At 43.7% G+C, this 16,335-nt stretch overlaps 1 protein-coding gene across 2 annotated transcripts in view; it reads left to right on the top strand.

The window, feature by feature from the left end:
• The window catches only part of lrrc1 (leucine rich repeat containing 1), a 179,536-nt gene that overhangs the window by 138,581 nt on the left and 24,620 nt on the right, over positions 1 to 16,335 (top strand). For both annotated transcript variants that reach the window (XM_052024396.1, XM_052024395.1), the window contains exons 11-12: positions 3,053 to 3,136; positions 16,165 to 16,280. In XM_052024396.1, the coding sequence (XP_051880356.1) occupies positions 3,053 to 3,136; positions 16,165 to 16,280 (200 nt within the window). The remainder of the gene's footprint in view (positions 1 to 3,052; positions 3,137 to 16,164; positions 16,281 to 16,335) is intronic.

Genomic DNA, 16,335 nt, shown 5'->3' on the forward strand with positions numbered 1-16,335 from the left:
AAGGTGCAAGGTCATTACGAGGTAGATTGTGAGGTCAAGAGTCCCATCTTAACGTACTAGGGAACCGTTCAATAATCTTCTAACAGTGGGATAGAAGCTGTCCTTGAGCCTGGTGGTATGTGCTTTCAGGCTTTTGTATCTTCTGCCCAATGGGAGAGGGGAGAAGAGAGAATGTCCTGGGTGGGTGGGGTCTTTGATGATGTTGGCTGCTTTACCAAGGCAGCGAGAAGTGTAGACAGAGTCCATGGAGGGGAGGCTGGTTTCCATGATGTGCTGAGCTGTGTCCATGGCTGATCTTATAGAGGTGTGTAAAATCATGAGGGGCATCGATAGGTTGAATACACAGAGTCTTTTTCTTTGGGTTGGGAAATCAAGAATTAGAGGACATAGATTTAAGATGACAGGGGAGAGATTGAATAGGAACCTAAAGGGACAACCTTTTTGTGCAGAGGGTGGTCAGTATGTAGAACAAACTGCCAGATGAAGTGGTTGAGGCAGGTACATAAGCAACATTTAAAAGGTACTTGGACAAGTACATGGATAGGAAAGATATCGGCCAAACATGGGCAAATGGGACCAGCTTAAATGGGAATCTTGGTCGGCATGGACCAGTTGGGCCGAAGGGCCTGTTTTTCCATGCTGTATGACTCTAACAGCTGTTGGAGATTGGAGAAAGGAAGTTTGAAGGAAGGAATGGATGGTGTGACGAGGAGAGTGAGGACGTGGATAAATTCCAGCACTTTCGCAGATGAAAACTCCAAATACGCAGAGCCACTGAATGTGCCTGTTTTCATCAGCCTCTCTGGAGGCTTCATAAAGGCGACGCAAATTGGTTTTCATTCAACATTTTAACTCCCACTGCTGAAGACATGAAAAGTAATCTGATATACAGCTGCTTTTTCAAAAAGCAATGTGTATTATGAGATCAAAGAGGTAAACAATGGGAAGTGGGTAGTGTTCTGATTGCTAAGTGTTCTTTCAGAGCCAGAACCTATTTTGTGAATCCTGTAATCATGACATTTTCTCCTTTCCAATTTTAAAGAAGTCCCATCTTTGACAATAAAACATCATGTGGTATATGACATGCTATATCGTATAGCATTATTATATTGTAGCTTGACAGATTCCACATCATGTAAACAACCATGGCAGATTATGTTGCGAATAGTAATTGCTTTGCGAGGATCATCACGTGGTTTGTTTGCTCTTCCCTGCCAGCTCTGTACCTCTTTGCTTGTGAGTGTTTGCCCCTGGTGTGTAGATGAGGGGTAGAATCTGGAGGAAGCTGATGGGAATGTGGGGAGAATAAAACGGGATTGGTGTAGAGTTAGTGTAAATGGGTGGTTGATGGCTGGCATAGACTCAAGTGGGCCGAAGGGCCTGTTTCTACGCTGTGTGATTCTCTTTTCTCATTTGTGTTTCTGTAAGGTGTTCACTGGGATGGGTGTCAGTTATCAGCAATGGATAATTTTTTTTTCTCTTATTCTTGTCTCAGTTTTTGAGTTAAGATCAATAAACAATTTGCTGGAGGAAATTTGTTGTTGCTGCAGGTTGTTTGTTGATCCAGATTCCAGCATCTGCAGTGTCTTGTGTCATCTTTTGATATGATGCTTGATATCTCTGGCGCAGTCATTCATAGCACATCAACACAGTACAGGCCCTTTTTCCCACGATGTTGTGCTGACATTTTATCCTGCTCTAAGATCTATCTAACCCTTCCCTCCCACATAGCCCTCCATTTCTCTATCATTCATGTGTCTATCTAAGAGTCTTTTAAACGTCCCTCAGGTATCTGCCCCCACAACCTCTGCAGGCAGTGCATTCAATGCACCCACCACTGTCTGTGTAAAAAATTTACCTCTGACATCCCCCCTATACCTTCAGTAGTGTACTGGCAGACATGGTAGTGTAGCAGTTAGCGTAACGCTATTACAGTGCCAGTGACCCGGGTTCAATTCCCGCCGCTGTCTGTAAGGAGTTTGTACGTTCTCCTTGTGTCTGTGTGGGTTTCCTCCAGGTGCTCCGGTTTCCTCCCACATTCCAAAGACATACGGGTTAGGAAGTTGTGGGCATGCTACGTTGGTGCCGGAAGCGTGGCAACATTTGCGGGCTGCCCCCAGAACACTCTACGCAAAAGATGCATTTCACTGTGTGTTTCGATGTACACGTGACTAATAAAGAGCTCTTATCACCTTCAAATTATGCCCCCTCGTGTTAGCCATTTTCACTCTGGGAAAAAGTGTCTGACTGTCCACCCGATCTATGCCTCTTATTTAGTCCATGTTCATTCAGTTTGTGCCTGTGTGTGTGTGTGTGTGTGTGTGTGTGTGTGTGCGCGCGCGCGTGCGCGCACATGTGAGTGACTTGAAGAACTGAGCACTGTTGAAGCTTCTTCATGTTGGAGAGTATATTGGATTCAGGAACAGCGAAGACAGAATGTTCCACAATGGTGAGTTAACCAGTTTTCATGCAACCCCTTTTAATCATTTGTGTCTTTCTCAACACATTTGTCCCAAAACTGCACCAGTAATTTGGATTACAATTTTCCATTTGATCTCCCAACACTTATGTGCAGAATGTTATTTGACCTACCAGTACCCAGCTTTGTCTTTTCAGAGACTTGTATGTTGTCTAAACTGAGTAAATGGATACTGCTTAACTAACTTCCAATAACTTCTGCTTGGATGCTGGAGGAGTTGTGAAGTTAATTAAACCCACGACCCACAATTCACACAGAACAAATATTTGGTTTAATGTTAGTTTGAACTCTTGATGTTTAATGAAGAATGAGGTGAGAGTGGAATAATTGTTCTCAAGCTGCTGAGAGCATCCAACTAACTGCAGTGAAGATGAAGTTTTTATATCTCAGAAAATGTGTGTTGGAAGACCAGAATGAAAATCATTTGCTTTAAATGTTTTCAGTCTATTGTAAATCCAGTATTTGTGTAGATGAGGAAGTTAGGACTTGGGAACATTTATTTTAATACTTGAACAATGTCACGGACAGGACACATTTTAGATGTATCATGTAATTACTATTATTTTGTTTCAGAGTTTGCCCAGGAGCATTGGAAAGTTGCAGAAGTTGACAAATTTTAATGTGGACAGAAATAGGCTGATTTCAATTCCCAAAGAGGTAGGGTCATGTAAATTCCTTGTTTTAAATTGGTGAAGTTGATATTTAAAAAAATGTATTTCAATTAGTGCTTTCTGACTTTTGCAGACGGTGCATTTGCTTTAAATGTGTGGTCACAGCAAATCATTAGAATCGCAATTGATACATCTCTTCAATGCCTCATGATGAAGGGAGAGATCTGTAATATTCTAGCTGAGGATTCAAGCATTGACTTCAAGAAGGTCAAGTTCACTGTCTAGCGAGAGTTCCATTTCCAGAATGGAGCCACTTGGGTTTTCTGAGAACTGAATTTTCTCGGCCTTTGCAAAGTTACCTGTGGCAGTCACATACAGTACGTTGTGTACTGTTACTGAATTAATGTCAGAGAGGAAGTAATTTAAACTGTCAGTTATTTAAAAACATTTTTTATCTTTTGTTTATGAAATTATTACTAACTCATTGGAAGCATTATTATTTTAAGAGTAAATTAATCGGGATGTACTTCAAAGTATTTCAGCATTTCTAAGTTTTGATTCAAATGAGGAATTATATATAATGCACTGTAAATTCTGATGCGCTAGATTTGCAAGTAACATCAGTGTTCCTTTATTTTACTATTGTCACATTAACAACATTGCACTGGTTCTGAAGTCCGTGTCCTTCAAGACAAGGGCACAGAAAGGACACCATTTCCCTTACTGCTTGAGTTCTAATATCTTTCACTGTTAAATGTTATGAAATCTATCCACATCGTAGCTCACTTTAGTGCAAAGTGCTATGTACTGATAATAGCTGAAGTGCCCAGTGACTTGCTATCTCTTCCATGACCACCCTTCTATCCTCCCTCCCCACTCTCCACTTTGTCAAGCTGCATGAAGGTTTTGCTTCTGAACAGTGTCTGAAATCATAGCAACTTAGAGTTGCTGCGTGTGCAACTGAGTTGAACCCTCTTGATGCAACAATGTGGTCCATAATGTCGACCGTTTATTTCCCTCCATAGATGCTGCCTGACCTCCAGCATTTTGTGTGTGTTGGTACATAATACTTATCGGTTTTACTGCAATCCAGTCACGTCTTAAAACTTGGATGTTTTGTACTTTTCAGGAAAAACTTTGTACTTCAGATAAAGTGAATCGAATTCAATGCAGGGAGTTGGATGAGGTCCAACTCATTCTCATTCATTTGAAGTAAATGTCAGAAACATATAATTAACTACAAAAATTAATGCACTTTTTATCTTAACATGACATTGAAATTTTTTCTGATAAATGGAAGCTTGATGAGTATTTCATGTCAAAGTCGAGTTTATTGTCATATACACAAGTACATGTGTGCACAGGTGTAATGAAAAACTTACTTGCAGCAGCATCACAGGCATGTAGCATTCACAAGAAAAACATAAATATTAATATAACACAAACTTAAGGCAATAATAAACCAAGTTATGCCAAATGTAAGTTCAGAAAGTTGACTGCATCTCATTAAGTCAGCAATGACATTTATGTCACAAAGATTCTTCCTGAGCTCTTTATTTCCTTTTAGAATTACCATTTTATTATTTACCACTTTGCAAATTTGTAAAATCAGCTAATCTTGAATCTAGTTTTTTTTAGTCCACTGTTCTTACTTGCAGGAGGAGAACTTTATTTGATTATTGAACATTGTCAGCAATATCTTATCCTAATTGCAGTAGGAACGTTCTGTCTAAGGACATGAAAGCTTAATCTTTTTGCATTTTTACTTCCTGTAAACTTTTTGCTGCTTGGGAAATGGGTGAAGTACAAATGTAAACCAGTGAGTATGTGAAGTCTATCTGTGATTGTGCACCATCACGAAATGCTGAATTTTGGTTTGAGATCTTGATTTGCTTTGAGCTTGCTGGGCTTTGTGTGATGCATTTCATGGCTTCCACGGACTGTTTGCAGCTTTGATGTATTACCAAAATAGTGCTTGAAACAGCATGAGCATGCAAAACAGATTCTGTGGTTTTCAACAATTGTGGTCTGATTTAAGATGCAAATAATTTGTAAATTTACAGGATGATTAACTTCAAGGAACTATGTACTGTTTTTGTAATGAAGTTGGAGCAGGAGAGTACTGAAGATAATTATTTCTAAGGCAGTGAACCACGTCACAGAGTTTACAAAATGTTCTTGGAAAGTTCTGATTCTATAGTTTAATAATAATTTCCCTGTTGGCTATCCTCCATAGTAAGCTGGGAGTAAAATACCACGTTGCTGTTATGCCCATTGGAATCTAGAATGATATGGAAAAATTGCTGATGATAATAGTCAGTGATCTTCCACAGCACATATTAAAATTTATAAATGATGAATTATCCTTCTGGACTGCTGAACACTCTGGCTTTACATACACGTTTGGAACCTTTAAACTTGTTTGGACCTTTGTAACCCACTTCATTGATATTGGAATTGGTTTCTTATTGTCACTCGTACTGAGGTACAGTGAAACACTTGTCTTTGTATACAGTGTATACAACTAATATATGCTGGTTATCTCAGTAAGTAAATACTAGATTATGTTAAGCAAAACCATACGTGTGGGATTATTGGAAATCTCCTCACTTTTCTCCCATGTTTTCCTAATTTGCCGAACCCCGTGATTTATATAAAAAAATATCTTTTATGAATGTGTTTGTATGTGGCTATTTGAATACAGCGAATAGTTGGCTGCGATGAGACGATAATCTTTCAGTTCTGATCAGGCTAAACTGTACAGTTTCACTCACTAGTGTATCTTTTATCTTTTTCTATAAGCTTCCTGGCCTACAATGTTTTCATTGTGTCTGAAGAGAAGCATTAGTGGTATATTTTTCACATGCTGTTTCCTTTCTGTAGTAGTGCATTTTCCTTTGAGGTTGATTTAGACCCTGGGCTCCAATCTATCATCCGTGTGTGATCTGCTCATCTCAGGTCATTACAAAACATTTCCCATCTTACTGCTTGGAGGTGATTACTATGCTTTGACTCAGTCATCAGAGAAGGTAATGGCATGGTGGTTTCAATGCAAGCAGCCAATGCCACTGGAGCACACTGCATGAGGAGGTGGTGGAGGCAGGTAGTCTCCTGGTTAAAGAGTATTTTGATTACCACTTGAAGGCTGAGGGCTGGGAAATGGAACTAGCAGAGATACTGTATAAAATCATGAGGGGCATAGATAGGGTGAATGCGTGCAGTCTTTTTCCCAGGGCTGGGGAATCAAGAACTCGAGGGCATAGGTTTAAGGTGAGAGGGGAGAGATTTAATAGGGATCGAGGGGCAACTTTTTCACCCAGAGGGTGGTCAGTATATGGAATGAGCTGCCAGAGGAAGTGGTTGAAGCAGGTACATTAACAACATTTAAAAGGTACCTGGACAAGTATTGATATTGGTATTGGTTTATTATTGTCACTTGTACCGAGGTACAGTGAAAAACTTGTCTTGCATACCAATCATACAGGTCAATTCATTACACAGTGCAGTTACATTGAGTTAGTACAGAGTGCATTGATGTAGTACAGGTAAAAACAATAACAGTACAGAGTAAAGTGTCACAGCTACAGAGAAAGTGCAGTGCAATAAGGTGCAAGGTCACAACAAGGTAGATTGTGAGGTCAGAGTCCATCTCATTGTATAAGGGAAGTGTTCAATAGTCTTATCACAGTGGGGTAGAAGCTGTCCTTAAGTCTGGTGGTACGTGCCCTCAGGCTCCTGTATCTTCCACCTGATGGAAGAGGAGAGAAGAGAGAATGTCCCGGGTGGGTGGGGACTTTGATTATGCTGGCTGCTTCACCAAGACAGCGAGAGGTAAAGAGTCCAAGGAGGGGAGGCTGGTATCCATGATGCACTGGGCTGTGTCCACTACTCTCTGCAGTTCCTTGCAGTCCTGGGCAGAGCAGTTGCCATACCAAGCTGTGATGCATCCAGATAGGATGCTTTCTATGGTGCATTGATAAAAGTTGGTGAGATACATGAGACATGGATAGGAAAAGTGTAGAGGGATATGGGCCAAACGTGGGCAAACGGGACTTAAGTGGGAATCTTGGTTGGCATGGTCCAGTCGGGCCTGTTTCCTTGCTGTATGACTCTATGACTCTAGATAGATGCTTGAAAGCCATCATGGACACAAGGAACTGAATGGCATGTCTTCCTGCTGTGTGATTGTTTCGATTTAGGGTTGACTTTCGGGTTAACTGTCTACACACGTCTGAGTAGGCATGCACAGCAATCTGGTTTCCCTTGATTACAGAGTGAGAGCATTATAACCCATCAGTGGCTCTCCAGCTAAGCTCTGATTGAAGGTTTGCTGAGAGACTTGTATTTATTGTGTAAGTGAATGGTTGAATTGGACCTCAGAGTCCAACCTGCCTCGTATACCTTGCCAAAAAATCTATACAATTGCTCAAAACTCAGGAAAGTAAATGCAGAAGGTGGCATGACAATGTTGTGCTGACATTTTATCCTGCTTAAGATCCATCTAACCCTTCCCTCCCACATAGCCCTCCATTTCTCTGCCATTCTTGTGTCTATCTAAGAGTCTCTTAAATGTCTCTAATGTATCTGCCCCCACAACCTCTGCCGGCAGTGCGTTCCACGCACCCACCACTCTCTGTGTAAAAAGCTTTCCTCTGACATCCCCCTTATACCTTCCTCCAAAATTTTGCCCCCTCGTGTTAGCCATTGTCACGCTGGGAAAAAGTCTCTGACTGTCCACTCAATCTATGCCTCTTATCATCTTGTACAGCTCTATCAAGTCACCTCTCATCCTCCTTTGCTCCAAAGAGAAAAGCCCTAGCTCACTCAACCTATCCTTCTAAGACAACCTTCTTCAAAATGTAACCTGTGACAACATTCTTCACTGTCCATGATACCATCAATTTTAGTGTCACCTGCAAACTTATGAATCACGCCACCCACATTGTCTTCCAAACCATTAATGATATATATGAACAGCAACACACGACCCAGCACCGATCCCTACGGCACGCCACTGATCACAGGTCTCCAATCTGAAATCAACCCTCCACTATCACCCTCTGCCTCCTAGTTTTTCTACTTTATTAGGGCAGCGCACATGCTCCTGTTTACATCAATGGTGCTGAGGTCGTAAGGGTCAAGAGCATCAAGCTCCTTGGAGTGAACATCACCAATAGCCTGTCCTGGTCCAAACATGTAGATGCCATGACCAAGAAAGCTCACCAGCGCCTCTACTTCCTCAGGAGGCTAAAGGAATTTGACATGTCCCCTTTGACCCTCATCAGTTTTTATTGATGCACCATAGAAAGCACCCATCACAGCTTGGTATGGCAACTGCTCTGCCCAGGACTGCAAGAAACTGCAGAGAGTTGTGGACATAGCTCAGCACATTATAGAAGACAGCCTCCCCTACATGGACTCTCTCTACACTCTCGCCACCTCGGTAAAGCAGCCAGCATAATCAAAGATCCCACTGACCCCGAACATTCTCTCTTCTCCCCTCTCCCATCAGGCAGAAGATCTCTAACATTACCTAGCTCTCTGTACCTTTTGTAAGCTTTTCTTTTCCTTTTGACTCAATTTATTATAGCCTTTGTACACCACGGTTCCTGTATCCTCTCGTGACTCCCCTGTCTCATTGGAACATGCCTATGCAGAACTCCACACAAATATCCCCTGAATATTTGCCACATATCTTCCGTACTTTTCCCTGAGAACATCTGTTCCCAACTTAATCTTCCAATTTCCTAACAGCCTCATAATTCACTTTACTCCAAGTAAAAGTCTTTCTAGTCTGTCTGTTCCTATCTCTCTCCAGTGCTAACGTAAAGGAGATAGAATTATGATCACTATCACCAAAATGTTCACCTACTGAGAGATCTGACACCTGACCAGGTTCATTTCCCAATACCAAATCAAGCACAGCCTCTCCTCTTGTAGGTCTATCTACATATTGTGTCAAGAATCCTTCCTAAACACACTTAACAAACTCCACCCCATCTAAACCCCTCACTGTCTGGAGATGCCAATCGATGTTTGGGAAATTAAAATCTCCCATCACGACAACTCTGTTATTCTCACTCCTTTCGAGGATTTGCTTCCCTATCTGCTCCTCAATATCCCTGTTACTATTGGGCGGCCTATAAAAAACACCCAGTAAAGTTATTGACCCCTTCCTGTTCCTAACCTCCACCCACAGAGACTCCGTAGACAGTCCCTCCACGACGTCCACCTTTTCCGCAGCCGTGACACTATCTCTGATCAACAGTGCCACTCCCCCACCTCTTTTGCCTCCCTCCCTGTCCTTTCTGAAACATCTAAAACCCAGCACTTGAATCAACCATTCCAGTCCCTGAGCCATCCAAGTCTCCGTAATGGCCACCACATCATAGCTCGAAATATTGATCCAAGCTCTAAGCTCATCCGCCTTGTTCACAATACTCCTTGCGTTAAAATAGACACATCTCAAACCTGTCTGAGCACATCCCTTCTCTATCAACTGCCTATCGTACCTACTGCTAGCTTTCTCTATTTGAGAACCAAACACCTCTTCCCCAGTCTCTCCAGTTCGGATCACACCCCCCAACAATTCTAGTTTAAACTCTCCCCAGTAGCCTTAGCAAACCTCCCCGCCAGTATGTTGGTCCCCCTGGGATTCAAGTGCAACCCGTCCTCTTTGAACAGGTCATACCTGCCCCAAAAGAGGCACCAGTGATCCAGAAATCTGAATCCCTGCTCCTTACTCCAATCCCTCAGCCACGCATTTAACCTCCTCCACATTCTGCTCCTATACCCACTGTCGCTTAGCACAGGCAGTAATCTGGAAATTACTACCTTTGAGGTCCTGCTTCTCAACTTCCTTCCTAATTCTCTATCGTCTCTTTTCAGGACTTCATTCCTTTCCCTACCTATGTCGTTGGTACCAATATGTACCACGACCTCTGGCTGTTCTCCCTCCCCCTTCAGGTGGGCCAAAGGGCCTGTTTTGTGCTGTATGGTTCTATATCTTGGACATGATCTGAAACATCCCGGACCCTGTCACCTGGGAGGCAAACTAGCTTCTGAGTTTCTTTCCTGCGTCCACAGAATCGCCTGTCTGCCCACCTAACTATAGAGTCCCCTATCACTACTGCCCTCCTCTCTCCTTCCCTACCCTTCTGAGCCACAGGGCCGGGCTCTGTGCCAGAGACACTGCCACTGTTGCTTCCCCCAGGTAAGCTGTCTCCCCCAACAGTACTCAAGCAGGAGTACTTATTGTCAAGGGGTACAGCCATAGGGTTACTCTCTAGTACCTGACTCTTCCCCTTCCCCCTCCCCCTCCTGACTGTGACCCACTTGCCTGACTCCCGTGGCCCTGGTGTGACCACCTGCCTATAACTCCTTTCTATCACCTCATTCTCCCTGACCAGACGAAGGTCATCGAGCTGCATCTCCAGTTCCCTAACACGGTCCCGAAGGAGCTGCAGCTCGACACACCGGGGGCAGATGTAGCCCTCCCGGAGGCAGGGAGACTCCGGGAACTCCCACATGTGACACTGAGTACAGGAAACCGCACTCATACGCCTTCCTTAACTCAAGTCATCTACCTTTCCTCTCCCCTTTACACCGGAGCCCCTTGAGCCAAAGCACCAAACACTCTGCTACCTCTCACTCCGCTGCCCGCTCCGACACTGCCCGCTGGATGTGGCGGTTTGCTTTTTAAACTGCCTGCTGACGTCACGCGCCTGTGCAGTCCAGTCCCCACTATTCCCCATTAAAACTTATATAAAAACTTATAAAAAAGAACCTTGGAAAACTAAACCTTATAATAAAAACCCTATAAATAAGAAAAAGAAAAACTTATCTGTCCCGAAGTCCTGACGTCTGCCGAAGCGAAACCCACGAAACCCCATGAAACGAAGTAAGTTTGCAGACAATATGAAGATTGGTGGTGTTGTGGATGGCGTAGAAGATTGCCAAAGGATACAACGGGATATAGATCAGTTGCAGATATGGGCGGAGAAATGGCAGATGGAGCAGATTTGTTCCTGTGCTGTACTGTTCTATGTTCTGGACACTATAAAGTTAAGGAAAGTTATGGTAGAGTAGACGAGATTGGTGTTCTTGTGGGGAAGAACACATTTAGAAACCATCAATTTTAAGATAATGAGACTGTAAAAACAGTGGAGGAATTGCAATGAACTCCCTAACCCTGAGTGTGGCATGGATATACAGCTCCTTACTATGGAGAATACTTGAGGGATCTTGAGAAGGTGCATTTAAGAGAAAGCCAGACCGCATGAAAGGGAAAAACACGATGATGCTGGAGGAACTCAGCAGGCCAGGCAGCATTCGTGGAGAAAAGCAGGCGGTCAACGTTTTGGGTCAGGACCCCTCTTTAAGACTGAAGATAGGGAAAAGGGAAGCCCAATATATAGGAGGGAAAAGCAGAGCAGTGATAGGTGGACAAAAGAGGGGAGGCAGGGTGGGCACAGGGTGGTGATAGGTAGATGCAGGTAAGAGATAGTGATGGGCAGTTGCGGGGGAGGAGGGGAGAGCAGATTCACCAGGGCTGGGTCAAAGGTAAGGAGAGAGAGAAACAAAAAAGAGGCTAAGAAAGGGAAGAAGAGAAGAAGCATGGTGTGGGGTGGTGGGGGGTGGGTGTGGGGAAGGGAGGTGGGGATTACCTGAAGTGGGAGAAATCAATGTTCGTGCCGTTAGGCTGCAAGTTTCCAAGATAGAAAATGAGGTGCTGTTCCTCCAGTTTGCACTTGGAATTTTCCTGGCAGTGGAGGAGGCCGAGGACTGACATATCAGTGATAGTGTGGGAGGGGGAGTTGAAGTAACCGGCAACGGGGAGATGCAGATCTGCGAAACGGTCACCCAGTCTGCGTTTGGTCTCACCAATGTAGAGGAGGCCACACTTGGAGCGCTGAACGCAGTAGATGATATTAAGGGAGGTGCAGGTGAATCTCTTTTTTCCCTCTCTCTCCTTACCTTTGACCCATCCCCCTGTGGATCTGCTCTCCCCTCCTCCCCCGCACCTGCCCATCACCATCTCTTACCTGCATCTACCTATCACCACCCTGTGCCCACCCCGTCTCCCCTCTTTTGTCCACCTATCACTGCTCTGCTTTTCCCTCCTATATATTGGGCTTCCCCTTTTCCTATCTTCAGTCCTGAAGAAGGGTCCCGACCCGAAATGTTTTCTGCCTGCTTTTCTCCACAGACGCTGCCTGGCCTGCTGAGTTCCTCCAGCATCATCGTGTTTTTCATCTAGATTCTGCAGTCCTTTGTTTCTCCAGCATAAAATGGAAAAAGAAAAAGATGATTATAAGATAGGCTGGAGACTCAACTAGAAAATAAATGCTGGCATGCTGTTTGTTCACCGTAATGCCTGAAGGAGAGGATAAAGTATTAGGGTATTTTCCAGTGTACAGCACTTTTCATAGGTCATGTTTCATGTGATAATTTTATCCTACTTGACTTCATGGTTTAAGGACTAGTATCTCGAGGCCTTCGGTACAGTACTTCACTCACCACATTGCTGCATATTATATTAGTAACAGTTCAGTATGTATGCATTTTAACATCGAATTCCTCCAGGATCCCTGGGGGCTAAAGTTGGTTTCTTGGATCAGTTATAAATACTTGGACTGCATCAGCAGAACTATCAACCAATTCCAATTAATGACCCAGATCTTGGTGGCCTTCAGTTAGAATTTATTCCACAGCTCTCTGCATACGAGATTTGGTGCATCGTGAGTCACTGGAAGTGAAAGATTATGATGGTGCCAACATGACATCTGGGACCTCCAGTGAGAAGCAAGACCACCCTTAACTGTTGAGACTTAAAGTTCAAGGAAAGGAGATCGGGAACGAGCTGTGAAGGAAATGAAGCCAGCTGGGATCAGATCCGGTAGTGGAGGGGAAATGATGAGGAGGAAGATAGATTAAGAGCCACAGAGTCATACAGCACAAAAACAGACCTGTCAGCCCACCACATCCATGTTGACCCTTTTACCCATCTACATTAAACCCATTTGCCCGCATTAGGGTCCATATCCTTCTATGCCTTTTCTGTTTATGTATTGGAATTGGTTTATTATTATCACTTGTACCGAGGTACAGTGAAAAACTTGTCTCGCATACCGTTCGTACAGATCAATTCATTACACGATGCATTGAGGTAGTACAGGCTAAAAACAATAACAGAGTACAGAGTAAAGTGTCACAGCTACAGGGAAGTGCAGTGCAGGCAGACAATAAGGCGCAAGGTCATAACAAGGTAGATTGTGAGGTCAAGAGTCCATCTCATCGTACAAGGGAACTGTTCAATAGTCTTATCACCGTGGGATAGAAGCTGTCCTTGAGCCTGGTGGTATGTGCCCTCAGATTCCTGTATCTTTTGCCTGATGGGAGTGGGGAGAAGAGAGAATGACTCGGGTGGGTGGGGTCTTTGATTATGCTGGCTGCTTCGCCGAGGCAGCGAGAGGTATAGACAGAGTCCATGGAGGGGAGGCTGGTTTCCGTGATGTGCTGGGTTGAGTCCACAACTCTCTACAGTTTCTTGCCGCTATGTGTATGTTTAAATGCCTCTTAAACGTAGTAATTGTATCTGATTTCGCCACTTCTTCTGGTAACACGTTCCAGATATCAAAAGTCAAGGTCGGGTTTATTGTTATCTGCACAAGTCCATGTGTGCACAGGTGCAATGAAAAACTTACTTGCAGCAGCATCACAGGCACATAGCATCAGATAATAAATTAAACATAAATTATACATAGTTTTTACAAGAAAGAACACAATTAGAACAAAAAAGAAGTCAATTTTAGTGCAAAGTGATCAAAGTGGTCATAGTGTTGCTACACTGAGGCAGTGATTAGGTTTGTGCCGGTTGCTTCATGAACCGAATGGTTGAAGGGAAGTAGCTGTTCTTGAACCTGGTGGTGTGGGACTTCAGGCTTCTGTACCTCCTGCCTGATGGTAGCTGCGAGAAGATGGCATGGCCCGAATGGTGGGGGTCTTTGATGATGGATGTTGCCTTCTTGAGGCAGCGCCTCCTGCAGATACTCCCGATGGTGGGGAGGGATGTGCCCGTGATGTATTGGGCAGAGTTCACTACCCTATTGTGTAAAAAAAAAACTTTCTCCTCAGATCACCTTTAAATCTCCTACTTTTCATCTTAAAACTATGTCCTCTTGTTTTTGATACCCCTACCATAGGAAAAATATTTTGACTATCTACCCTATCTATGTCTCTCATAGCCTTTTATACCTCTATCAGGTCAGCCCTCAACCTCCTTCACTTGAGGGAAAACCAGCCCAGCCTATCCAATCTCTCCCCATAACTAAAGTCCTCCAGTGTAGGCAACATCCTGGTGAATCTCATCTGCACTCTCTCCAGTGCAATCCATCCTTCCCATAATGTGCTGACTGGAACTCCAAGTGCAGCCTTGACTGAAAGCAAACAGAAAAGGTTAATAGGAAAAAGGAAGTGAAATTTTAGTGCTAACATTTTTAAACTTAAGCAATTCATTGCATGCAAGATGTATGAAGCAAAGCTTAATAACTGGGCCACGGAGTGACTTTGCATCATCAATTATCACAACATTAAGTAGCTACATCTACAATTAAATTCGAACCCTAACTTCCTGTGGCTTTTCATTGGCAATTTATCTACAAATCTATTAGGTTCTAAAAAATACTGGAGATCCTGTTTGTGTCTACCCAAGATCAGAATAACGTAAATTGACCCGTAAACGCAGGAGCTTTGCGTTATCTTTTAATTTCCGGGACTTGCTGGCTGATCCAGCGACCCAGGTTCGATCCTGACCTCAGGTGCTGTGTGTGTGGAGTTTGCACGTTCTCCCTGCGATCACGTGGGTTTCCTCCGGGTGCTCCGGTTTCCTCACACATGTCAAAGACTTGAAGGTCATTAGGTTGATTGGCCGCTGTATTTTACACCTAGTGTGTGGGGTGAGGGGGAGAATCTGCGGGGAGTTGATGGGAATGTGGGGAGAATAAAATGGGATCGGTGTAAGTAAATGCTTGATGGTCAGCATCAACTTAGTGGGCCAAAGAGGGCTTAGAGGGTTGAGAGCTTCACGTTCCTGGGAGTGAACATCACCAATAGCCTGTCCTGGTCAAATCTTGTAGATGCTATGGCTAAGAAAGCTCACCAGTGGCTCTACTTCCTTGGGAGGCTAAAGAAATTCGGTATGTCCCCTTTGACACTCACCAACTTTTATCGATGCACCATAGAAAGCATCCTATCTGGATGCATCATGGCTTGGTATGGCAACTGGTCTGCCCAGGACCACAAAAAACTGCAGAGAGTTGTGGACACAGCCCAGCGTGTCATGGAAAACAGCCTCCCCTCCTTGAACTCTGTCTATACCTCTCGCTGCCTAGGTGAAGCAGCCAGCATAATCAAAGACCCCACCCACCCGGATCATTCTCTCTTCTCTCCTCTTCCATCAGGCAGAAGATACAGGAGCCTGAGGGCACGTACCACTGGACTTAAGGACAGCTTCTACCCCACTGTGATAAGACCATTGAATGGCTCCCTTATACAATGAGATGGACTCTGACCTCATGATCTATCTTGTTGTGACCTTGTACCTTATTGCACTGCACTTCCTCTGTAGCTGTGACACTTTACTCTGTACTGTTATTGTTTTTACCTGTACTACCTCAATGCACTCTGTACTAACTCAATGTAACTGCACTGTGTAATGAATTGACCTGTACGATCGGTATGCAAGACAAGTTTTTCACTGTACCTTAGTACAAGTGACAATAATAAACCAATACCAAAGGGCCTGTTTTTATGCTGCATCACACTATGACTCCATTGTATAGCTCAAGTTTTTTATAGCTCAAAACTTGAGTGTTGCTTCCTTTGTCTGTATTGTAAGGATACAAACCTCCAGTAACACGATATCTGCTGATGCAGTCCAAGAATTTCTCCCTGTTCATGAGAAGTAGAGAGTTAACATTTCCAAATGAGGATCATGTTAAGAAGGTAGATTTTCATGCTTTGTGGCAGGGAAAGAGGTGGAGGCTTTTCTAACCACTCTGGTTTCAATCGCAGATCGGTGGCTGCTGCAACCTCACTGTCTTCAGTCTCCGAGACAACAGATTAACAAGGATCCCACCAGAAATCTCACAGGCAACTGAACTTCATGTGCTGGACTTAGCTGGAAACAGGTAAAGCATATTTTGGGTTGAAATTGCTAGGTTTTGATGTGGTTTTTTTTAGTAT

The sequence above is a fragment of the Pristis pectinata genome, chromosome 10 (assembly GCF_009764475.1).
Source record: "Pristis pectinata isolate sPriPec2 chromosome 10, sPriPec2.1.pri, whole genome shotgun sequence".
Lineage (NCBI taxonomy): Eukaryota > Metazoa > Chordata > Chondrichthyes > Rhinopristiformes > Pristidae > Pristis > Pristis pectinata.